The 25,313-nt window shown below is 43.4% G+C and overlaps 1 protein-coding gene across 3 annotated transcripts in view; it reads right to left on the reverse strand.

Annotated features, from left to right (window-relative positions):
* Positions 1-25,228, reverse strand: part of Tmeff1 (transmembrane protein with EGF like and two follistatin like domains 1) — a 78,407-nt gene extending 53,179 nt beyond the window's left edge. For 2 of the 3 annotated variants that reach the window (XM_034502732.2, XM_034502731.2), the window contains exons 1-3: positions 24,680-25,228; positions 6,657-6,766; positions 1,175-1,304 (exon numbers count right to left, since the gene is read on the reverse strand). In XM_034502732.2, coding sequence (XP_034358623.1) covers positions 1,175-1,304; positions 6,657-6,766; positions 24,680-24,854 — 415 coding nt within the window. In that variant the 5' untranslated portion in view covers positions 24,855-25,228. Of the gene's footprint in view, positions 1-1,174; positions 1,305-6,656; positions 6,767-19,121; positions 19,194-24,679 lie in introns of those variants that run through there. The other variant, XM_076934992.1, reaches the window with a different exon arrangement.
* Positions 25,229-25,313: the final 85 nt, after the last annotated feature.

Raw genomic sequence — 25,313 nt, forward strand, 5'->3', positions numbered from 1 at the left:
GCAGGTGTCTATCTCTGGTTTGTCATGCATCCACACATAGGAGTGTACCTGATTACATGCATGCATATATCACACACTCAGACACACAAAAGAAATGAAAAGACCAGTCATGTGATTTAAAACAAAAGCTTTCGGTCAAGTGGTGTGAGAGGAGCCAGAGTCTAAGGTCAGCGACATCCCACTCAGGTAACGAAGCTGCGCTAAAACCCAGCACTAGAGCTCAGGTTTCCCGGTTGACAGTACTCCATGAGGAAGCAACACCGTCTGTGATTCCTTGGAGAGGACAGCAAGATGTTCCATGTTTAGACGTCTCCCAGAATCTTCCCTATGCATCTCTGCTTTGGCCAATTTTAAGTATATCTTTTTCATACAATAAATCGTAACTATATCTTTTAGTGAGTTTTATGAGCCCTCCTAGAAAATTATACCTGAGGGCAATTTGGGGAACTTCTTGCACTCTAAGTGAGAGCAGTGTTGGGGACTATGCCCACTAACTTACAGTTGGCCCTAAATCCTTCACATAGCAAGAAGGAGAGCATTAAACACCCAAATACTACAAAAAGCAAGTGAATGGAGACAACACCAGCCTCTGTCTTTACCACTGGCCCCTACACAGTAACTCTAGTTACAGTACCTAACCTGCAACCACACCCGCAAACTCAAATACAAGTAAGCAGCTCACATTAAAGCCTCCAGGAACCAACCACCACCAATTCAAGAAGAAAGAAAAGAGTAAATAAGATGGCTTGAGGTGACCGGTGGAAAAGAGCAAAAAACTTGGAAAGAGATACAACCTGACTTGTTCATAGAGACTTTCTGGAGACAATCATCTCCAAAAGATAGATAGATAGATAGATGCCTATCTTGGACGGATGGATAGATGGATGGATGGATAGATAGATAGATAGATAGATAGATAGATAGATAGATAGATAGATAGATAGATAGAACCTATCTTATGCCAGTTCCCAACTCCAAATTGTATCAAGCAAAGGATATATGAAGTTCCCACATAAAACCTACAGTCAACAGGCATACAGTCAATACAAAACTCACCTCAAGTTAAGAAGCAGTAACATAAAATATGAATAAAACCCTCTCAAGTCACTACCGATCCCTGGCTAAATTCTCTTTTTAGAATAGATGGCAGAGTCATTTTTAACATCATACATACCAGAATAGCAAGGTCCACGTGCCACCACTGTTATGTCTTTCTGGTGCTTGCAAGCAGCCCTCCTGAGAAAACACTCATTCTGGTAAGTGTCCCCGTTTGATCCACAGACAGGAATGTAATTTGTATGGCACTGCAGAAAACAAAAATACACTCTCAGAACAAGGCATGAATATTAATAGCATAGCTCACACTCCTCAACACAAAAGCAGAGTATTATGACGTTCTTCTACTGCTGGAACAGGTTGTCCCTGTGTTTTACTTCAACAAAGAAGACCTGCCTCTTCCTCATGCCTTTTTCTCTCGTTCATAATGAAAATAACTACCCTTGAATGAAACTGGACATCCCTGTGCAATCTACTTTATTTGCTAAGACATAGAAACACTAAGAGGAAAGTCGTGACAATGTTCATCAAGAACTACTTAGGTAATGTCACGTTATCATTAAAACTCATTTACTCAATACCTCTAGTAGGAAAGTCCCCATGGAAGGAACAGAGGACATACAAAGAAATCAACGCAGTCTCTGTATTCAGAGATCTTATTTATAATTCTGTTAAAATAGAAAAAAAAATTGCAAAGCTAAATCATGTTCCAAATCAATCGATCAGACAGAAAGTACGATGCCTGATCTCCAGTGTTACCAGCTAGGGTGCTTAAAGAAAACCTCATCAGAGAAAGTGGGATTCCAACTGAGCACTGAAGGACAGACAGGAATGAGGCAGATGAAGACATGAAAGATGACACTGGCTCTACACGCTTAAAGAACTTTAGAACGTCTACACATCAAAAGCAGCACAAATGGGGGCTGGAGAGACGGCTCAGCAGTTAGGAGTGTGGTCTGCTCTTGCAGAGGACCAGAGGTCAGCTCCCAGCACACACACTGAGCAGCTCACACCTGCATGTAACTCCAGCCACTCACATCTGGCGGGTCACAACTACCTGTAAATCCACGCACACCAACATCTTCTGGATTCCATGGGCACCTGCACATACCCACACAGAGACACATATGCGTGCATATAATTTTAACATTTTTAAAATAAATAGTTTTTGAAAATCGCATAAATGAAGTTTCAAAATTTGGGGGAAATATTTTAATATGATACAAGCTATCTTCATTACGAAAATAAGAACAGTACAGACGTTCTTTTTAAATGGGTCAAAGTATTTACAGACAATTTAAAATAAGCAATTAATATATAAAAGTAATTGACTTTCAGACTGGAGAGATGGCTCAGCAGTTAAGAGCACTGACTGCTCTTCCAGAGGTCCTGAGTTCAATTTCCAGCAACCACATGTTGTTTCTCAACCATCTGTAATGGGACCTGATGCCCTCTATTCACTATAGTCCAGACAGAACTCACCTACCCAGTGCAGGGATAAGAGGCATGTGCCATCATGTACAGCCTGCCCTTTTTTAAAGGTATTATTTATCCATGACACTGAATGCAAATTTTTAAAAAAATAAATAAAATACAGCAAGAAATTACATTGCATTCATAGTTTAATTTAGAAAATATGCATAAATTCTAGAAAAAAATGTCAATACATTTTTCCTATCTTTAATTTTCTGTAATCAACAAGATGTACTTTTACTATTATCTTCTTTTTTAAGTGGTTGGTCTTGGTGTCTGAAGTATAAATATGGCATATTAGCACAGCTCAGCAACCACTAACTAACAAAATATTTTATAACCAAGTTGATTTTACTCTATATTCAATATCAGCAAAATCTTACACAAACTTTTATTAAAATTAAATTTTTATTCGGAGAGCTTTGTATATGAAACCGCTTATGAATATTTTTAATCCAACTTCATTATAAGTAGATATAAACGCCTGAGTACTACACTGCCTTCTAACATAATAATTCCAAAGCATGTAAGTTATAAAATATTTATATCATAAATGACCTTTATTTTTCTTTTATATTAAAATTATGTACAATTCATTTCTTTAATCCTGTGTTTTGTAGACTACATTGTGAATTTCATTTAGAGGTAATAAAGAAATGAAACATAAGTTATTGGTGATTGAAAGAGTTTTGAGTTTGATAGGACTGGCAATCTTAACGTTTATAAAACAATAGCCCAGTAAGCAGTGAGCAGCAGCTTTAAATGTCTTAGGGCTTAAGTCGTCTAACAGCCAATGAAGCCTGTGATAACGTCAGGGCAAGGGCTGTGCTGCACCACCTGTGTGAAACCAGCATGACTTTCCCCATCTGTCTAAGGCTAGGTGTCATAGATCCTCCCAAATAATGTCATTACAAGGACTAAATAAGGTGTTTCTATTCCGCCACAGCAAATTCTAAATATGAGCTGCCACTGCTGTAGCTACTGTCATTTCTAAGTCTTGAGCTCTGTGTAGGAGCACAGCTGATGAGGAGTGCAAGAGTCACAGTTGCTCCAGGTGACGTACTTTAGACACCATACACACACTATTCAGAGTCTCACCCATAAGTCACCTGGCGACAGTGAGCGAGGGTCCTTACATCCCTGCAAACATCCAGAAGCACACACCTCAGAGTGAACCTGAGATGAGGAAGTAGATCTGTTGTCTTGTCATTCTTTGTTTCTAGGCTCTCCCTTGGGAGCCTCCCAATATGCTTATGGACAAATGAAGAGATCTGGGCAGTTTTTACAACATTCAGTCATCCACTGACCCTGGACACTCTCCCTAACCTCTAGTCTGCCACCTTTGATGAGGGATAGGAATCTCCATTACTTGTGATTGTAATGATACTGCCAGCTAGTTGACGCATTTGTTGTATACCCACTGTGTGCCAGAACTGTTTGGATCACAACAAAGTAAGAAAATAAAGCTCCTGGGATAGTTCATCTTGATTGTCAACTTGACTGATTGATAGGTACCTAGAGGTGTAGTAAAGCAGATGTCTGGACGTGTCTTTGAGACAGGTTACATCCCAGGTTGCAGGGATGTAAGGGCCCTTGCTCACTATCACCAAGTGACTTATGGGTGAGACTCTGAATAATTCAGGGAGAAGGGCCACCCCTGAATATTGGTAGTAGCACCCAACAGACCTAGGGGGCGGAAGAGAATGGGACAGGAAGAAGCAGCCCACAAGCACTGGCCATTCCTCTATTTCCTGGACACCATGATGGAAACTGCTCTACTCTGTCACACCATGAAGGACAGAACTTCTGACAATGTACAGCAAAATAAAATAAGCCTTTCCCCCATGTGGCTATTCTGCGCGGGTGTTTTGTCACAGCAAGGAAAAGTAGGAGTAACATAGCTGTGATGGTTAATTTCATGTGGCAACTTGACTAGGCCTTTGGGTATCCAGATTAAAAGTTATTTCTGGATGAATCCATGAGGGCATTTCCAAATGAAATTAGCAGTGGAGTCAGTGAACCAAGTAAAGCAGGCTGCTCTCCCCAGGGTGATACACATTATCCAATTTGTTGAGGAACCAAATAGAACAAAATGGCGGAGGGAAAACTTCCTTCTGACTGTACTGAGACTCTGGTCCTCAGCCTTTAGCTTCCAACAGGGACTTACACCACTCCGTTTCCTGGGTCTTTAGCCCTTGACAGACTGTGGGACTTCTCACCCTCTGCAATCAAATAAGCTAATTCCTCATTAATCCCTTTCTCCACTGCTCTCACACAGTCATGTGTGTGTATGTGCATGTACCCCTGTTGTTTTAATTTCTGTGGGAAACTCCAATACAAAGGTCTAGTAAGAGTAAGAGGCTGTGGGGAGCTAGTAAGAACAGATACAAACACAGGAGGACAGGCTACAGAACTCTAAATCTGACAAGGAAGGAAGAAAATTAGGGGAAAGCCAGAGACACTAAGTTTTAAGAGAATATGAAGCATTAATAATTTCTCTATGCATATAATTAATGAGCAGCTTTGTTTATATAACTAGCAAGACAATGGCTTTTATGAACCAACTAACAAAACTTGCAGTTACCCACAATTCTACTTTCTGTGAAAATGAGCCTAAATCACTCCACAGAAGCTTGTATTAGCACTGAATGCATGCAGAATTAGAAGCCATCTTTCAAGCAATTTGATTATCACTGTTAAGATTTACACAGCAGAGAGCAAGGCCTAGTGCACATATCAAGTCATTGTTTTTAAGCTGCCAATAATTTAGGTTTTTATGAACAGATCCATAATATCATAGGAAGACAGCAGAGCAATCAAAGGAGAGATTCCTCAGCAGAAGGAACCAACCCTGCTGCAAGCCTTTCTGCAGTTTGCCCCTGAAAGGCAACGAACCTGCCTTTAACCATCCTTAGCATCCAGCCTAAGACACTGCATACAGCAAACCTAGAAAAGCACCTTCTGGTCTCGCTTATATTTCTCTTCCCGCTTTGCCACAGGTTAAGAACCAAATGATTTAAGACAGATCATGAGAAGATATTTTTCTTTAGTTGTTGAAGGACATTGAAAAGGCTACTTTTTAAAAAGTAATCTTAAAAAAAAAATCTCAGGGGCTTACAAAAAAAACCATAGGAAAACAGATTATAAAATCAGCTCCATAGAAATGAAAGAGGCCCATGGAAAGGCAGGCACAGAAGGAACTGATATCCCCCAGCCAATGGGCAGCAAGGGTGTGAAGCCAGCCAAAGAAGGCTAACCAAGCTCAGAAGAAAGTGGCTATTGTGGAGCCTGTCTCACAGAAACACTGCTCTGTATAAATGAATAAAAAGTCCCTTTGCCCCTAAAATCTGACTGGGTGGTCAATGACAGTGTACCTAGCCACCCGTCCCTGAGGATGGTCAGTAGCTGTGTACTTAGCTAGCCCTGCCCATTACCTTGATTCAGTTCTCTATTCCTTTTAATGGAAATAAAGATCGTGATGGCTCAGAGCATTCAAGGAAGTTTCAAACACAAGTGTTCTTGCCCTCTGTGTTCTTACGACACCTTCTAAGTATGCAATGTGCCTTTCTTCAGATGGGATACTGGTGAGGAAATAATTCTTAAGAACGTAGATTTGCCTCAGGTCCACTGGGTTACCAGAAACACTAACTCAGCTAGAAACCGTATACCTGGTTTCTGAACCTCTTCCTCACCTCATTATTCAAAATGGCAGCAAGACTGTAAGTGAAAACCAGACAAGCTCTTTCTATACTTCATGTCCAGTTCTGAGAGGCCATCTACAGCTAGATTATAATTTAATAATAATTAAAAAAAGGGGGGAAATAATGTCAACCTGTTAACTAAGAGTCTCTCCCGAGGCCCCTCCCCTTTGCCTCCCCCGGCAAAGCTGACACTTGGCTATCTAACATTTTCCCACGCGTGTGCACACCTATCATGGTCAATTGATCCTCTTTAATTTCTGAAATGAACCACAGAAAAGACAAATAAGAGGACTTTACCTGGCAAGAAAAAAGTCAGTGGGCTGTTCATTGAATTCCTTCAAGGCTCAAGGTGCTACATACTTTTTATTCAAGGAATGTCAGATTATAAAATGGGGGAGGGGGTAAAATTAATTTTGGTTTTCTCACCTGAAACTGGCATGCACATTTCAAACCGTCTCCATCTTCTTTGCAGACACCTCCATATTTACACGAAGATTCATCACACACTCTGATGTCAGATTCTCTCAGATTTAATTCTGCAAGAGAGAAAAACATTATTTTGTGTACATACACAACCATATGCATACACCATACACACACACACCACAATGTACACAGATTAATAAAAAGCACAAATGGCATCTCATTCACTGGTATAACAGACAATATAAAAAAACTTATGGGTGCCAGAGAGATGGCCCCAAGATGAAGAGCACCTGCTACACAAACATGAGGACCAGAGTTCAGATCCCAACAGCTACACCATAAGCCAGCATCTTACTACACCTGTAACCCCAGACAGGAGGATCTCTAGGGCTTGCTGGCTTTCAGCCTACTGAGAAAAATGTAAACCCTTAGTTTAGGGAAAGACCCTCAAACGGATAGTTAGAAATTGATAGAAGTCACCAGCACAGACACACATGCATATATATTCACACACACACACACACACACACACACACACACACACAAATACATAAATCTTCTTTAAAAAATAAAAATAGAAAAGCAAGTTCCTGTCAAACTACCTCAAAGAGAATCTTAAGCTATATCCCTAAAAGGAACTTTATCCCAAAAGAATCTCAAAATGCTAGGTTTTAAACACAATCTCCAAAGATGAATCTATGGAATTTTTCTATTTGGGCTTGCTAAACATTAGATAATGTTGTGAGTGTCTTGGAAGTTTAAACTCTTTGGTAAGTAACTCAATTTTAAGGATAACAAATTATAAAGTTTACATCATCAGTATTATTCATTCCAGGAAAACAATTTTAGTTACAAAGAATTATAAGAGTAACTTGAATTTCATACAATAGGTAGGTATGGAACACTTATGAACACAAAATTAAGGAGATTGGAATTTTCTCTCCTGTTAAAACTTCTAAATGATCAAGTTTAGGAAGCAAAGTCAAGCACCAAATTCTTTTCTGCCCGAGACTGTCAGCCCTGCACTGGAAGCAGCACATTCAACTTCCTCAGAAACCATTCAGGGCTTCCAGGTTAGTGCTAAGTCAAGTGGAACTGGGTAAGAATCACTGGATGTATTTTCCTTTCTTCCCATTGGGAACTAGAGCCATAACAAATGCACATATACAAGCAGTAAACAAATGTCCATCTTAAAAACCATCTCAGTACAGTCATGGTCACGTACCTCAAGGAGCCAGAGGCCAAAGCTAACCTCTGGCTGGCTGCAGTGCAGAGGCTGATTAACTCGAGGAAAAGTACAAGATGTCTCTTGCTCTGTACATCATGATGAGGTAGGTCCTGGCAAACAGACCCATTTCCCAGCAACCCACTATCCCTAGTTTTCAAAGCAGGGTTCCTGGACCAAGTCAAAGAACTCTAATGCTAATGACAGCTACCTAGCAGTATATCACTGGCCTCCCCAAGTCATCTGTTTGCACCCTCTGCAAGGGTGTCTACGGTGTGCCACTTCTAAGAGCTAGCAACAGAAGAACTGAGTCAACAGTTCTTACAGGAATCAACACTCTGAAGACCAAGTCGTGGATTAGGGGAAAAACAGCTTATATACCTGTGGGTTACAATTATTTTTTTTTTCTTTGTCTTAAATAGGTCCCAAGATCACAGCAAAATTTTGCACTTAAGACAGACAATACAGTTCTTTTACTGTTCCGATATACAAACCCACCTACAGAAGATGGGTCTGAGTTCTAGCTAGGGCTGTAAACGTCTTGGGTTCTTGGCTCTCCTCTCTCAATTTTTGTTTGCCCTTCCTTCCCTCGTTAAAAGTGTATTTAGCTTTCAAGAATCCTTGGTATTGGCCTTTTTTTCTATATCTAGTCAATAAAAAATTATAGCAGGTCCAGTTCCAAATACTTCAAATTCTAAGCTTCAGACCCTAAGAAGATCCTGTTGTCTATAGTTAGAGCTGTCACCATACACACATAAAGATGAACGAAAGTCATCAGCTCAAGATGTCAGCAAAAAGAAAGACAGGTGTCAAGAATCATGAGGCCACACCACACTGCATCCATGCCTTTCAGATACTGTTGTAAAAAAATAAGCAAATGACTACATTTTTTAAAAAATCAAGCCCTCTTCATATAAGCCAGGTCACAGACGCAAACTATTAAATATTATCCCAATAACGTATTAAGACAAACATTCTTAAGCAAACAGTTTTCATATTTTGTGCTTCCTCATACATTTCTGAGTTTGTCAAATGCACCATGATTTCTGGGTTCTGTGCTTCCTAACTAGCAAGCCAACCAAAACTTAGCTCAAACTCAATACAGGACTCTGAGTGTCCTTGAGAAGAGGGCACTCTGCTACCTGTCAGTGATGAAGATGATTACACACCTGCCTTCCTTTGAGCCCAAAATGGAAGCTCAGCAAAATGGATGCGCTGCCACTAAGGCTCTCAAATAAAAAAATATTACACACACACACACACACACACAGAGAGAGAGAGAGAGAGAGAGAGAGAGAACCCACTCAGAAGAGTGGCTCAAAATAAAAAGTAGTTTGCTCTGGTTGCCAATCTGCCCATCATCCAATTCTCATATATTGTAAAAGCTGTCTCCAACTTCATTCGTTTTTCAAGGCTGGGAAACATTGCACAGGAGGGGCAGAAACCCTGCTTAGGAGGAACAAACACTGCCAGAGCTCAGATTGTTGGCGCCACTCACTAGAGGCTCAGGCTACAGTCCAAACCAGAACTCAGCAGCTCTCTGGATGATATGGCTTTGTTACCACCTTTTCAGCACACAGGAAAAAAAGTCCTGTTTGGCTAGCACTCATGGAGAACCAAGAGACTAAATTCCTTAATGTGACCAGAGAACTTGGGGCTTCTCAATCTGGGCTAGATATTTGGGGAAAATTATTGATCTTCACTGAGCTGTCTTGAGCAATGACAGTGTTGAGTGACATTTCTGGCCTCTACTCCCTAGCTGTGACAAGCAAAATGCCTTCAGACTTTACCAAACGTCCCCTGGGGAGACAAGATCGCTCCCAATTGAAAACCGCTGTGAAAATGAAATCAATGGCTTTGCACTTTATTCTTCTCTAACAAGGGTGTCCAACCCTTCAGCACCTCGACATGATGTCATCTATAAACCATGCTGGGCCACATTCACGGCTATCCTGAGGATACATGCATCCCTCAGGTTAGCAGTAAGACACACCTGCAACACAGTTGCTGTAAGCAGTAACCTCCAAGAACCTAAAATATTACTAGAAACGTTTTCCATTTCAGAAGAGAGCCCTACATACAAGGTTATAGCAGGCTAAAGTTCAGAGTAGAGGTCCCACGTGTTGTAACGCCTTAATGTCCAGTGGCGGCGGCTTCCTCAACCTCTCAGGTAACCGACTGCCTCTCCCTTCCTATAAGGGCATTTGCTTTAAAGTCAACAAAATCTCATTCTAATGATAAGACAGCTTTTTTAAAGTCTTCCCCTTTCCTGGCATTTATTTATTTGGGGGAAGGGCATACCACAGTACACATGAGGAGGTCAGAAGACAACCAGCATACAGGTTTCTGTGTCATTAAACTTAGCAAGCATCTTTACCCACTGACCCATCTCAATGACCCTCCAAGTCTTTCCTTGACCCTTCTATAGCAGATGACAGTTTCCCTCCACTTCTAGAATCATCTTTATTATCCTCCAACCCCAACCACTTCTCATTTGATTACCCTATTTTTTTCTCTCTCGCTCTTTTTTTTATTATTTGTTTTGTTGTTGACTATTTTGTTTTTTTGAGGTATTGTTTTTCTGTGTAGCCCTGGCTATCCAGGACTCACTTTCTAGACCAGGCTGGCCTTGAGAACTCACAGAAATCCTCCTGCCTCTGCCTCCTGAGTGCTGGGATTAAAGGTATGTGTCACCACACCAGGCTGCCACTCCTCGCTGGCCCCAGCTGACTCCTCACAAGGCATATTCAAACATGTTACCTTATCTTCAGAAACACAGTTTCACCAGCTTTATAACCACTGTCTACGTGTAACTTGTATTTGGGGAAAACACCCTTTTTTAGAAAAACACAGCCACTCAAACAACAGGGCCCTGACAAGTGGTTTTATTCCCTCAAAGAATATTCTGGAATATGTGCCCAGCTGTCCTCTAAGCAAACCCATAGACCCTTATCTATGCTGAAAACTAAAAATATGGAAAGGTTAAATAGTTACAATATCCTCCACCTGAAAATTTGTGGTACAGCCAGGGAATATTATATACCGATTTAAAGATTCATTTTATATAACACACAAATATTTCATAAAGGCTATGCAAATGTTTAAATGAAAAAGAACATAAAGCTATAGATACACATAATTATATTTTTATATGCACACAGGAAACACCAGCTTGGAAACTGCGACTGTTTTCTGCCAGTTCAAGCAACTTTTTCCTCTTTTCGGTTTTCTATATTGATTATTATTTAATTGGGGGCGGGGGTGTCTCAACCTGATTTCGAATCAAACCAGAGGCAGTTTGCCACATCATGAGCAAAACTGTAATGCACAGGATCAGGATCAGAGGGAGCCACGTTCCCAGGCTTGGCCTTTCTGATTGAGTGAGATAGCCTGTGCAAAGTAGCAATGCCTAGAACAAGTAGGCGACAACAAAGACCGGCCCCTCCCTAGACATGACTTCAACACCTAACCCATCTGAGAGGCACCTCTAATGACATCTAATGGCACACAAAGGCTGAAAAGAGAAAGTCAGGGTAAATCAAAAAACAAATGTAACTGTGAATTTCAAGCTCTAGCAAATCAGAAGAACTAGAAATTAAATTTTCTTCAACGTGTTTGCTAAATTAACATTATCACAGTACCCATCTCCTATCAGGGCACAGCGGCAGAGAAAATGAACTAAGTATTCCATAATGCAAATGCAGCCTACATTGATATTAAAATGCCTTACAGCAGAGATGACCACAACTTCGCTAGGCTGTATTTAAATGAAAGAAGCTGCATATGTGCTGTGCCACATAGCTTACCTGTCTCCAGTATTCCTGCCATCCATTCGGCATGCTACTGCCAAACTAGCTTTGCTAAATAACACTTTGATCCCATCAGTCCTCCACCTCCACATCTGCATCTTCCCCTGCTGCCTTCTTCAGTACTAAATGCCTGTGTCAGGATGCTGCAGGCAAGGTGACAGGGAGGACACGTTGCAGGTTCAGATGAGAGACCAGACCGAGATCCCAAGCTGAGAAGTGAAAACATCAGCTTCTGGCCAAGGATGCAGGACAGCAATGGTTCCTCCCACTTCAGTTCTCCAGGGTACTGACACTAGCTTGGCAAACCTGTGTGTTTTCGTCTCACAGATACATAAAGTGAATCTATTATGGTGCTTGTTAAAAATAATGATGACAAATCTCCACATTTCCTGACAGGATACATTAGCCTTATTAAAGGCTCCCCCAACCCATATGCACGCAGACTAGAAATGTGGTCTAGTGCATTTCTACCGCTACAGATGCAATGGTAGTGTCGTTGCCTAGCTAGCACAAAGCCCCAGGTTCAAATTTCCAATGCCACCAAAACCACAATAACTAAGTTTTTCTAATCCAACCTTTTGTAATGCCTACAAAAGAATTTCCCAGGGCTGGGGAAATGGCTCATTATGTAAACGCACTTGCCATGCATGTGAAGACCTGAGTTGGAACCCCCAGAACCCATAAACCAGATACATAGCTCGGTCTTTGTAATCTGAGCTCTTCTGATAGAGATAGGAGGTAGAGACAGGAGAACCCCAAGCTCACAGGCCAGCTAACGTGGTGTGCACAGTGAAAAACCCGCAAAGGGACTAGGTCTCAACAACGGTGGGATGTGGAGAGGGACAATTGAGGTTGTCCTCTGACCTCCACAGTGGAACCATGTCACACATGAACGAACGTGTGCTCACATACAAAGCTAGAAAGAGAAATATGAACTACAATTCTTTCTTGGGGTTACTGGGACTGGTGGTTCATGACCACAGTATGATTCAGGTTTCTTGGACATGTTCTTAGGAATGACATTGGGCGGGTATATAAAATCCACTGAATTGTAGGTTTTCCATGGCAAAGAAGATATCACCCCTTCTGTAAATCAGATGAAACCATCATGCTACTTAAGATGAGAATTTGAGACAACTAACGAACATGCACTATTACATAGTGTTTAAGGCCCAGCCTGGTATACCACCTCCAGCAGTCTCCTGACTTTCCACTTATCAGCTGTGTGATCACAGTAATTAACCGCTCTGTACAAGGGAGACAGGACCTCTCTTAAGATGTTGGTGGAGGATTAAAGATGTGGAAGGACCTTAGAGCAGCACGTGACATGCAAATGTCATGATAGTGTCAGATACTTCATTGCTATTAGTATCTGTGCTGGAAACAGTAAGAAAACTGAGCATGGAGCCAACTACAAGAACATTCTAGCAATCCTCTCATGGCTATATATATTAAAATCTTGTCTTTATCCTTTTACCAAACAATTTCATTTCTAGAAATTATGATAGAAAAACAAAATATGCAACACATAAAAAAACATTTTCCACATCTATTCTTCTTGTTGTTTTTGTTTTGACGGTGTCTAGCTGTGTTGCCCAGGACTGTCTTGGAATTCTGAGGCTCAAGTGATCCTCCAGCAACAGCCTTCCCAGTAGCTGGTCCATCTGCATGTGCCTCCACATCAAACCCGCTCATCTTTTCAAACACTACCCTGAGTACCCATCTGTTAGGAATTAATTAAATAAACTGTGTATCCATCTGTTAGGAATTAATTAAATAAATTATTGATAAAACGTTACCCAGATACTAGAGTATGTGAAAGAAGAGCCGTAGGCTGGAGAGATGACTCAGTGGTTAAGTACACTCACTGCTCCTGCAGGGGACCAGAGATCAGTTTCCAGCACCCGTGTCAGGCAGCTCACAATCATCTGTAACTCTGACTTGAGAGGATCTGAAACCCTCTGCTGGCCTCCTTGTAAACACACACACACACACACACAGATTCATACACACATAAATAAATGAATTATTAAAAAGAAGACAACAACTGGCCATAAAATTACAAAAAGAAAAGCGGGATATAAAACAGCACATGGTCATACACTCATTTTTACTTTGTATCTGCATTTGCTTACATACATGTTTTAGAATTTTCCTAGTGTACTTAATATACAGCCTACTTCAAACATTTGAGCACTGACTGCTCTTCCAGAGGTCCTGAGTTCAATTCCCAACAACCACATAGTGGTTCACTGTAATGTAATCAGATCCATCTGTAATGGGGTCCAATGCCCTCTTCTGGTGTGTCTGAAGACAGCTATTGTGTACTCATATAATTAAATAAATTAATTAGTAAATTAATATATCTGAACATGCAAATATTGGTATTGGTTCTATTTTTAACCTCTACCCCTTAATGTCTGTAACACCAAGTAGAATAGGAGGTAGCCAGAACCCAAGAACTCACCCACAGAGACAAAAATCAATGTAAAAACAGCCTGGAAATTGGCACTGGAGAACTTGGTACTAACAGCTTTAAAAAGGAAAAAAATTTTTTGAGACAGAGTCTTACTATGTAGCCTCGACTAAAACAGAACTTGCTGTTTTAGATGTTGAGGTCCCCCTGCCCCTGTCTCCCTGCCTCCCTGCCTCCCTGCCTCCCTGCCTCCCTGCCTCCCTGCCTCTCTGCCTCTCTCTGCTTCTGCCTCTCTGCCTCTGCCTCTCTCTGCTTCTGCCTCTCTGCCTCTCTCTGCTTCTGCCTCTCTCTGCTTCTGCCTCTCTCTGCTTCTGCCTCTCTGCCTCTCTTTGCTTCTGCCTCTCTGCCTCTCTCTGCTTCTGCCTCTCTGCTTCTGCCTCTCTGCCTCTGCCTCTCTCTCTCTGCTTCTGCCTCTCTGCCTCTCTGCCTCTCTCTGCCTCTGCCTCTGCCTCTGCCTCTGCCTCTGCCTCTCTGCCTCTGCCTCTCTGTCTCTGCCTCTCTGCCTCTCTGTCTCTGCCTCTCTGCCTCTGCCTCTGCCTCTGCCTCTGCCTCTGCCTCTCTGCCTCTCTCTGCTTCTGCCTCTCTCTGCTTCTGCCTCTCTGCCTCTCTTTGCTTCTGCCTCTCTGCCTCTCTCTGCTTCTGCCTCTCTGCTTCTGCCTCTCTGCCTCTGCCTCTCTCTCTCTGCTTCTGCCTCTCTGCCTCTCTCTGCCTCTGCCTCTGCCTCTGCCTCTGCCTCTGCCTCTGCCTCTCTGCCTCTGCCTCTCTGTCTCTGCCTCTCTGCCTCTGCCTCTCTGTCTCTGCCTCTCTGCCTCTGCCTCTGCCTCTGCCTCTGCCTCTCTGCCTCTGCCTCTCTGCCTCTGCCTCTGCCTCTCTGCCTCTCTGCCTCTCTCTGCTTCTGCCTCTCTGCCTCTCTGCCTCTCTGCCTCTCTGCCTCTCTGCCTCTCTGCCTCTCTGCCTCTCTGCCTCTCTGCTTCTGCTTCTGCCTCTTGAGTGCTGGGATTAACCATTTTAAAAAATATATAGGTTTGAATAGAAATGAAGTTTAACAATATATGAAGTTATGTAACCAACAAAAAAAAATATAGACTGAAAAGAGCTTATGACTCAAACACATAATTCTAAAATCCAAGAGAACACTACGCCAAGTTCGTAAATCCCTTATCTCTCTCTGGAGAGAAGCTAATGACAGAGTTAATAGTAATACATAAAAACAGCTCTGTTACAAGGCTTTTAACCTCAAATTTTAAAAGGCCTCAATGGGTTGAAGTCGCCACCTCATCAAACTTAAAAAGAAATTTACATTTTTTAACTCATTAAAGAATCTACATATGTAGGAAAAATGAGAGTCAACAAATATCAAATTAAGTGAAGAAGGCCGGTTGTAATAGAAGAAGTGGAAGATGGGGGTCACTCAGGCATCACAGCCTTTGCAACCAAACAGAAAAGTTCCTGTTGGCCCCTCAAAACCAGGTCACTGAACCTCTGTGACATTTCCCAGTGCCTCCAGGTGATTAATGTCTCTCTGCCCATCTCCTTACTGAAACAGAGCTTTTCTTTCCCTAAAACTCCGTAACACTAACAGATATAAAATTTCTTTTTATTTTTTTTTGGGGGGGGGCAAAATGATTACAATGTTTACAGAACCTGTGTTATATTTAAATCATTGCATTATATAATTTAAGAAAAAAAGAAAAAAAACAAGATAGCTTTGGCATAGTAGTGATACACTGTGATCCCCGTAACAGGGAAGTTCTACTGCCTTGGCTGCAACAGAACGAGCCTCATGAACGTAAGTCAGTATCAGAGCACGGTGCCTACAGGGCCCCGTCACTATCCCCAGCGCCACAAACACAAATGACGAGGAGCAGCACACATGATGACATCATCTATGAATGAGCTGAAAGCCTGGAGTTGCTGAATGATCCATATCCTACTAGAGAACAAATCCCAACTCCGAAAAACTTGGGTATTACAACTTGAGAAAAGGCTTTCAAATGCCCTACGAAGGGATATAAGGTATAAACAAAGTCAGAAAGTACAAGAAATTATCAAAGTTTAATGTATGGTTCCTAAGACAAATAACAAAAAATCCTCTTGAAAAACCTCTGCCATATTTGGAGGTTTCAATATTTTATTAACAGATGACAAAATAAAAATTAAATATATAGGAATGCTGGGGAGCTGGCTTAGTCAGTAAAGTGTTTGGAAACATGAAGGCCTGGGTTCAGAACCCCAGCACCCCCATAACAGCCACTGTGGAAGTGGATATCTGCATTTCCCGCACTGGAGAAGCAGAGATGGGTGAATCCCTGGATCTCGCTAGCCTAGTCAGTGTAGCTTCACCAGTGATCCCCAGGTTCAGAGTCTCTCAAAAATTAGGCAGAAATTGACTGAGGAAGACATGTCATGTGTACCGCTGGCCTCCACACAGGCTATATATATGAACACACACATCCATACTATACACCATACACACACACACACACACACACACACACACACACTAAATGTACAGACCAAATACAAAGAATGAATTGGAAGCTGGAGAAATGGCTCCGTGGTTAAGAGCACATGCTGCTTTTCCAGAGGCCCAGAATTCAGCTCCCAACACCCATGTCCAGAGGCTTACAACTGCATCTAACTCCTGCTCCAGGGGATCCCCCACCTCTTCTGGACCTGATGGGCACCTCTGCAAGCATGTGTACATACACACCCACTCATTCAAACAAATAAAACAGATCTTCAAAAAATATCTTACATCTTTCCCTTTGTGAAGAGCCAGTTTGGTAGAGCTAGGCTCATAAAGAAGAGACGAGAGACAGATAAACGGAGAACAGCTAAGAAAAGAGCAGACACTCAGAGAGAGCAGCTATGAGACCTCTGCTAGAGAATGCGGTGCACCCCTATGACTCTCTTCCGAAATTAAGAATTTTTATAAGTTTAGTAAAATAAGGATTGTCATGGAAAATGAGAAGACGAGGAACTTTTTTTCCTAGAGTGTAAATCTTTCATTAAATTTGTTCAAATCACGATGTCAATATCCACCTACTTTTAATATACTCAAACCTAGAAAATCTATACAGAACATCCTCAGATCGTAACACAAAACCACTAAGCAAACTAAGACACCTTAGTTCACGTACTTTATAACCATAAGTGGAATCTAACCATAAATGCCTCAGTATTATTTAAAAGATGAATGTAACAAATTTAGAAAGAAAAAAAGAAAAGGCAAAGTGTAAAAGGAGGAAGTGCCAAGACAAAAATCAAGAAACTGCTGTGGAAATAAGTATGATAAAAATACCATGGGGGAATTTAAGGAAAATGTTATAAGCAGATAGTAGAGTAAGTTCCAAAGACAAAGGGGAGGTGGGTTCAAAATAAGGATTAAGAACAGGAAGGGAGTGAAGCAGCTCTTCTCGCTTCTCTGAGACACTGCACTGACCACTGATGACCAGTCCCTTCCTTTGGGAGAGTAAGAAGAGGATGCTAGCCTGAAAGTGAAGGGAGCAGAGCATGCACACAGATGGTCACACACAGGCAGGGGGTGTGCAGCGGGGAAGCGGACCATTGCAGAAGCAGATCTCTATCCGTCCTGTGACCTAATCAAAGGACTGTCCGAGGTCTCCCCCAGGCCCTTCATCCCACATTAAGTGTGCCACAACCCACAAGAGATCCAGGGGCTACAGCGGAAGACACAGGAAGCAGGCCAGCTGCTGGAGGACCAGAGGAGTGAGGAGCCCACACCTTATTCATCATTGGCTATGTGAAAATGAGGGCTCAAAGTTACCAGAGTCTTCAAGTCTAGAAAAGGCTGAAATCCAGGTTTTGAAGTGAAGCCTTGAGACTTCAATGGTTAACAACCAATGACACTTTCTAAAAACACCTTATAGGCTGAACAAGAGTCTCAATGTCCATGGTGTCTTCTCACCATACTGCCAAATTCTCCATTTCTGCCTGGCCAGTTCCAACCTTTGCTTTCTAAAAACCACAAGGCCATGTGAACTTTCTAATGAGACTTCCATGTCCTCAGAACAACTGCCAACCTTCCACATTGTCCTCGAATGCCTACAGCTGACATGGTGGCAACCTGTGCCTACCTTCCGTTCTCCCTTCCCTGACCTTCCCCACCACAACCTTGGGCAGCATATTAGTTACTATCCTTGTGGCTGTAACAAAATACCTAACAGTGCAACTTAAGGGAAGGGTTAACTCTGGCTGACAATCCAAGGGTTCACTCCATTGTGCCCAGGCAGCAAGAACTTAACAGATAGTAGTCACATACATCCAGTCAGGATGTGGAGAACCCGATGACGGATGACTGGTGCTCAGCTCCCTCCCTCTCAGGTCTTCCCATCTCAATGAATCTAATCAAGATAACCCCTCACAAATGCCTGGGGGTTCCCTAACGTAGGTAACCCCTCACAGTTGCCCAGGTTTGTCTCCTAAATTGGTCGTCATCGGCCAATTATTACACATGATGGCGATACCGTTGAAATCCCACCTTCAGTTTCCCATCTCTGTGCCTTTTCTAAGCCTAGAACAACCTCTCCCAACTCTCTTCAGAGGCACTGTTTATTTGGTCATTACACTGTCCCATAAATAACTATACAATAGACAGGTCACTATGCCAGGTACCATTCTAGGCATGATGTGATCTAAGCGAACAATGCTTAGAACAAAAATACCGTTGATATGGAACTTATAAAGGAAGAAAAAGAGCATGGACCACAGGGTGAGAGAGGAGAGAGACTGAAGGTCCTGAAGGCAGCCATGTTGGAAAGCAGAATTACAACACATACCTGAAGGAGCTACATGACTGGGACCAGAAGGTTCCAGGCAAAAGGAATGTCAACAGCAAACGCTCCAGTACTATCCCTCAAGATCTGATTCAAGCACCACTTACTCTAATTCCCACCAATCAGGACTATTGTTCCTTAGCTCTGTATGCATACCTTCTACAAGCATTCTGTACGGGGACGGCGCGTGTACCACCATGGCCTCCTTTCTGATGCACACAAGAGTGACTGGTGGGAAGGAACTGGAAAGATGTAGGGGAAAAGGAAATTGTAATCAGAATATATTATATGAAAAAAATCTATCTTCAATAAAAGAAAGAAAAACAAAGGTGGTAAAAATTGTTGACAAATGATACAGGTTTGTGTAAGTCATTTTAAGTATATAAACCCAGACCTTTTTGGTTTTTTGTATAGGACTCTGGAAAAACAGTTCCCCATTTTCTTAAATAAACTACACTAATGATCCAATTGCCTGTGATGGCTGTGCTCCTTTCAGGAAAGCAGAGGTCTGCCAAATACTTGTAATGTTTCCTAGAGAATTCAAAACTCGTCAGCGTTGTCCCATCTTTTCTGTCATCTTGATCTGAAATCTAATGCATTCAAAGGCCATTCGTTCTGTCTCTTTCCTTTATCGTGTCTTTCCTAAGCATTTCACAAAATAACTTTTCATGTCTGTACTTCTCAATCTGAGGAATGCTTACTAAATTGTACTCGCAAGTGCCATTGGTATAAGTAAGTTTGAGAGCAAACAGAACTGATTCTTAGTAGGCAGGGAAAGTAAAGAGCACACAGGTAAAATGCAGCTAATGGAGTTTTATCACCTGTGTGTTGTGGGCCTTCCTGAGTGTAGATGGAGACTGGCTAACATAGATGTCAAATCAAGGCCAGGAGAATATTTACAGAGACATTTCCATTCACCAGTAAGGTTTACAAATGACCAACAACTACATGAAAGAGATGTTTAACGTCATTATAATCTTTGGGAAAGTCAAATCAAGACCCCCTTGACACAATTTCACACCCACTAAGATGGTTGTAATCAGAAAGACAGACACTGGGAAGCACATAGAGAAACTGAGACCCTCACACATTGCCGGTGAGAACGTAAAAGATTACAGAAGCTTTGGACCACAGTTTGGCAGTTCATCAAAATGTAAAAGACATGAGTTAGTGTGTGATCCGCTAACTCATTCAGTGTACACCCAAGAGACGAAAACAACAGAAACGGATGCACAAGACGTCACCACATCCATACTGTAAAATATTATTCAACCCTAAAAGGGAATGTAGTTCTAATACATGGGTGAATGTTGAAAATACCATATTAAGTAAAAGAAATGGGAAACAGTGAACCTTGTAAGGTGTGGTTCCACTTGCTTGTATGTGCAGAATGCAAACGCACAGTCACAGGGTGCAGAGTGGTAGCAGCCAATGGCTCAGGAGACCGGATGACTGTCACCAGTAGGAGGTTTCTTTTCAGGGTGAAGAACAGTTATAGAATTTGTGGTAATATTCAATTGTGTTACTAGACTGTTCTTACTGTACTGTTTGTGTGTTTGTCTGTCTGTTAATACAATTAGTGTTAGTGGTCAGCAAGTGCTTATTCACAGGGGGGAGAGGTAGATCCAGATGTACTAGGCAGAAATTTCCATTACATGATTTGTAACAGAATAATCACCCCTCCTCCAACTGTAAGGTCTCTGAAGGCAGGGAGGGCCTCTCATATATTTCTCTAAATATTTGGTATGTTAGGTTACACTACACAGGATAAGTAAATTAATAACCATATTTTACACGTCGGAGACCTCAACCACCGTTCCGACCACTGTTTTCCACTCTAACTAGACAACTCATTGTTTATTCCCTCTGAAGTGCCACTAGCAAGGCTCTCCTGTCAGCCTGGCGTTTATAAGATTCTTACCACCACATAGCATCTAGAGGGCTTGCTTCTCACTGTTCTGACATGTTGGAACCCAGTTCAAATTCTTCTTCTTATGTCTGCCACTGAATGCCAGTTGTTGCTCTGTTTTCCTACCTCTTTAACCACAGTCCCTGAGCCAGAAATGTTTCATATATTTAGCTTCATGCGTTCTTCTCAAACCCAAAAGCTCCCAAAACCAGAAAGGACGATGGCTCCTGTCAGGAGTAGGGGAAAAAAAGTCACCTCGTGTTAGCTAGTCTCTGGAGTCTCAGTTCATCTTCACAGAAGTCACATAACTGCCACATTTGTTTTCTCTTTGGAAAAACAGAAAGCTTCCTCACAAATTAGATTCTTAAAGAGTAACTATAAAGAAATGTAAACAAAGACAAAAAACATCAGAAGCCTAAAGTCCAGAATGAGGAGGGTACTGTGGAGAGAGACCAATAAAAAGAGCTTACATAAACGAGAGAAGAAAGGGGCTTACAGCTTGGGGAAGATGCTGCCTTGGCCAGAGCTGAAAGGACAGTACAGACCCATTCAGCATCACTGCCTTAAAGGCACATGCTGTCCAAACTGAGTCTGGGACTCTGACAAAAAGAACACCTACAGTGAGCAGCTTGTACACTGAACGGCTGCAGACCACAAAGCTGACTTCAACATACATTTCCTGGGCAAACCAAGTTTGCTCATTGATGCTGAACAAACTTTCAGATCATACTTAAAAACTACTGCTAAATATTTACACTGTCTTGACAGGGAGCCAGGAGACCAGAAATTAAAGAACACACCCTCATGTTTAAAAAAAGAAAAAAAGGAGAACACCTGCAGATACCTGAAGATCATCTATAGGTTAACTTGCAACCCAGCTGAAGTTTTTGAGAATAGATAAATCTGTGCATGCTAGCATGTGTGTGTGTGTGTGTGTGTGTGTGTGTGTGTGTGTGTGTAGAAAGAGAGAGCGAGTGAGAGTGTGTGCACTTAGATTCCTTATAAAAGGCATGCTCTAGAAGGCTTTTTTTTTTTTTTCACTAGAATGGAGAAAGGGGGAGTGAGGCGGCCTAACAAGATGTTCTAACTACACCTTTTAAGGATAGTCTGGTGAAAAAGATGGAAAATATCAAACTCAAAAAGCTTGAAAATCTACTAAACTCAACTAAGAGAATGCAGCGCTTGAACGTCTAATTAACCAACACATAACTTCCAGTAAAACACTGCAGAACCCCAACCTTTCTATAATCTAAATAATTTCTATTGATAAACCCCATAGGCTCATCATCTTCCTATTTACAAAGGCCACGAAACTCTTGAGTAACCCAGCACACACAGCCTGGCAGAATCCGACACCATTAAAGATCACAGGCGTCTAGAATAGCAAACCAAAAGATAACAAAAGGAAGTCAAGGATGGCACTTAGATTCTAAAGCTCGATATACCCTTGAGATAACTTCACAAGGAAACACTAGGACTTACAATCTCAAACTGTATTTAACACAAATGCATCGTGTACCCATACTGGATTACTACAGTTCTCAAATTCATCAACTAAAATGTGCATTTTCCTTCTTTGTCCCAGAGAGTTATAACAAAAATCTATCCTTATGCCCTGGAAAGATGGCTCAGCCATTAGGAGCACTTGCTGCTCTCACAGAGGACCTGAGTTCAGTTCCCAGCACCCACATGATGGACAGCCCAGTTTCTGAGGAATTTTTCTTCTCCTGCCCTCTTCTGGCCTCTGTAGGCACTGCATGCAGATAAAACAAAATAAAATATAATTAAAGTACACCTATAATTTATTTGCATTCATTATCAATGACAAATTTTTCTAAAGGAAGGCTGAGATATTAAATCCAAATCTGTTTTAATTGACGAAACTAAGAAAAATCAACTGACTTGCACCCAGATTTCAGCTCTGCAGCAACAGCTATGGCCTCCAGATGAGCCCCCTTCTTCCCACACCATGTGAGTGCCCAGTCCTTTCTGAACACTTGTCCTATGCACTAGGACAGAATCAGAAAGAGTATATACAAAAACAGCCATCCACAAATGCTATGCTTTGCTAAGGACAAATGAAGTTAGCTAACTCCACCCTCAACACACACACATATACATACATACACACACATAACCATAATACATCACCCAGTAAGATATTTTGACAGTGTGGTCACCTACAAAAGGTAACCATTATTCATTACCCAAAAAAGTCACTCTGATATACAGTTTATCTTCTTAAATAAACAGTGATGGCTTACTAAAGCATTATCCCACTCCAATTACTATTAGAAAAAACAGAAGAGAGTTTATGGGTGGAAAGGCTTTTAACGGACATGCCATTTTTATCAGTTCTCAAAACCTCTCATAAAACATACCATATGAAAATTACTAAAAAAGGTGTCCCTCATCACAAACCAAAAAAAAAAAAAAAAAAAAAAAAAAAAAAAAAAAGCCAACATAAATCCTCTTGTGCCTAAATCACTGTCCCATAAACATAGCCCCTTCACGAACTCACAGGTACAAAGTTGTCTGGCAGGCCCCCACAAGCTGACTCTCAGGTGCACCCCCACCCTCTCACCCCCCCCCCCAAACCCTGGTTAAAGGGACAAATGCTAGGCTGAGAAGTGATAAAAGCCCAAGTGAGCAAGGGCTGGCTTATGACCACTAGGTCTTCTGGGCCAGCTGCAAGCCGACTTACCCTCCTCCAAAGAGAACCAGGAAGCCTCTCCTTGCCCCAGGGCCTGAATCCCCTAGTTCCTCTGGGACTCTTTCTGAAAGGATGGGGGGAACTTTACTGCCTGGTCCCCTCCTCCCCTGTGTCATCCATTAAAACCCCAGCAAGCTCTTTGTTTCCAACAGCTGTGGGAGGGCAGGCGGCCTTGGAGAGAGGGGAGAGGTCACTTACTCCCTGGCTCCCCTGGCTGCCAATCTCCAAGTCCTCCTGCAAAACACACACGCCACTATTGCCTCTCTTTCCACACCACTTTAATTAACCCGGGGTTACACTAGCTACACAGGGGCACTCTCTGAGACCTAATTACCTTTCATACCCAAATCCCACACAAGATGACTCCCTAGCTCCCTCCCTCTGTCAAACTGGGTTCACCACTGGACTCTCATCTCTTCACCCTATATACATACTCCAGCGTGGTTACCTGAGCCCCAGGCTTTGTCCAGACACAACCAACAAAACACTTCCTGGGCCCTCCTGGGACTCTCTGCTGCCCTGATTCACAGATCTGTGGATAGTATAGGCCCCCCACTGCATCCCTGAACCCAAAGGACAAACATAACCACTCCTTCCTTTTACCGGCAAAACCTCTCTGAGACCCAGGAACTCTAAGGAAGAACCTCCCCACCAACAAACACATGGTCAGTCCTCAGGCCCTTATCCTCAGTCCCCGAGCTCACCATCTCACACACACACACACACACACACACACACACACACACGCACACACACTCCCCTTGAAGCCTAGCCGTCCTCCCTCCCTTGAGGCTTCACAACACTTTACACGCGTTTCCACGAGCACACCCAGGATCACTGCTCCGTCTCGCGGAACCTCACCAGCTCACCACGCCGCAAGGCCACCCTAACCCCGGACACTCGACACCCACGGAGTCACACACGACCACTCCCCATCCCCAAACCCAGGTCCCCAAGCCCGCACCGCGAACTCGCGTCCTGCCCTCCGCCTGGCCCCCGGGACTCCTCAGTACCCTAGTCCACACCGGGTCCTCCCGCGGCCCAGAACGGCGGAAGGGAGGAGCCCCAGAGGCGGGCGCCAGAGGCTCCTACCTGAGCAGTTGATGCTCTTGCCTCTGCCTCCGGGACAGTCCCCGCCGCCGCCCGCGGGCTGGTTGGACGCGCGGCTCCCGGGCAAGCAGAAGGCGAAGAGCAGAAGCACCGACGTGTAGCCGCAGACGGCGAGCGGGGGCGCGGCCAGCAGCCGGAGCGGCGCCTGGGCGCCCATGCTGTCGCGGCCGCACGGCGGGGAGCTCAGGGAGCGGCAGGCCGGGCACACCGGCCCCGCGCCGCCTCCTAGCAGCCGTGCCGCCGCCCGGGGCAGCCCCGCAGCATCCCCGCCAGGCCCCGGCCCTCCGCGCTCGGGACAGCCTGCTTGGGGGGATCCCGGCGCGGGCGAGGGGCGCGGGCGCGCGAGGGCAGGGAGCGCGCCGCGTGGGGAACACGGAGCTGGGGCGCGCGCGGGGGGCGCGGGGCGGGGACGGACGCAGCCTCTAGCTCGCAGGCTCGCCTTCCCTTTGTGTCCGCGCGGCCGTCGCCGCCGCGTCACAAAGACCCCGGCCCGCCCGGTGAGGGGCGCGTGACGGAGCCGCGGGCGGGGAGGGAGCGGCGACCCCGCCCCGCGCACACCCCCGGCGCCGAGCTCCGCCCCTCCCGGGGAGCCATTGTTCCTGAGGCGGGCGGGGGC

Source organism: Arvicanthis niloticus, chromosome 5 (assembly GCF_011762505.2).
Source record: "Arvicanthis niloticus isolate mArvNil1 chromosome 5, mArvNil1.pat.X, whole genome shotgun sequence".
NCBI lineage: Eukaryota > Metazoa > Chordata > Mammalia > Rodentia > Muridae > Arvicanthis > Arvicanthis niloticus.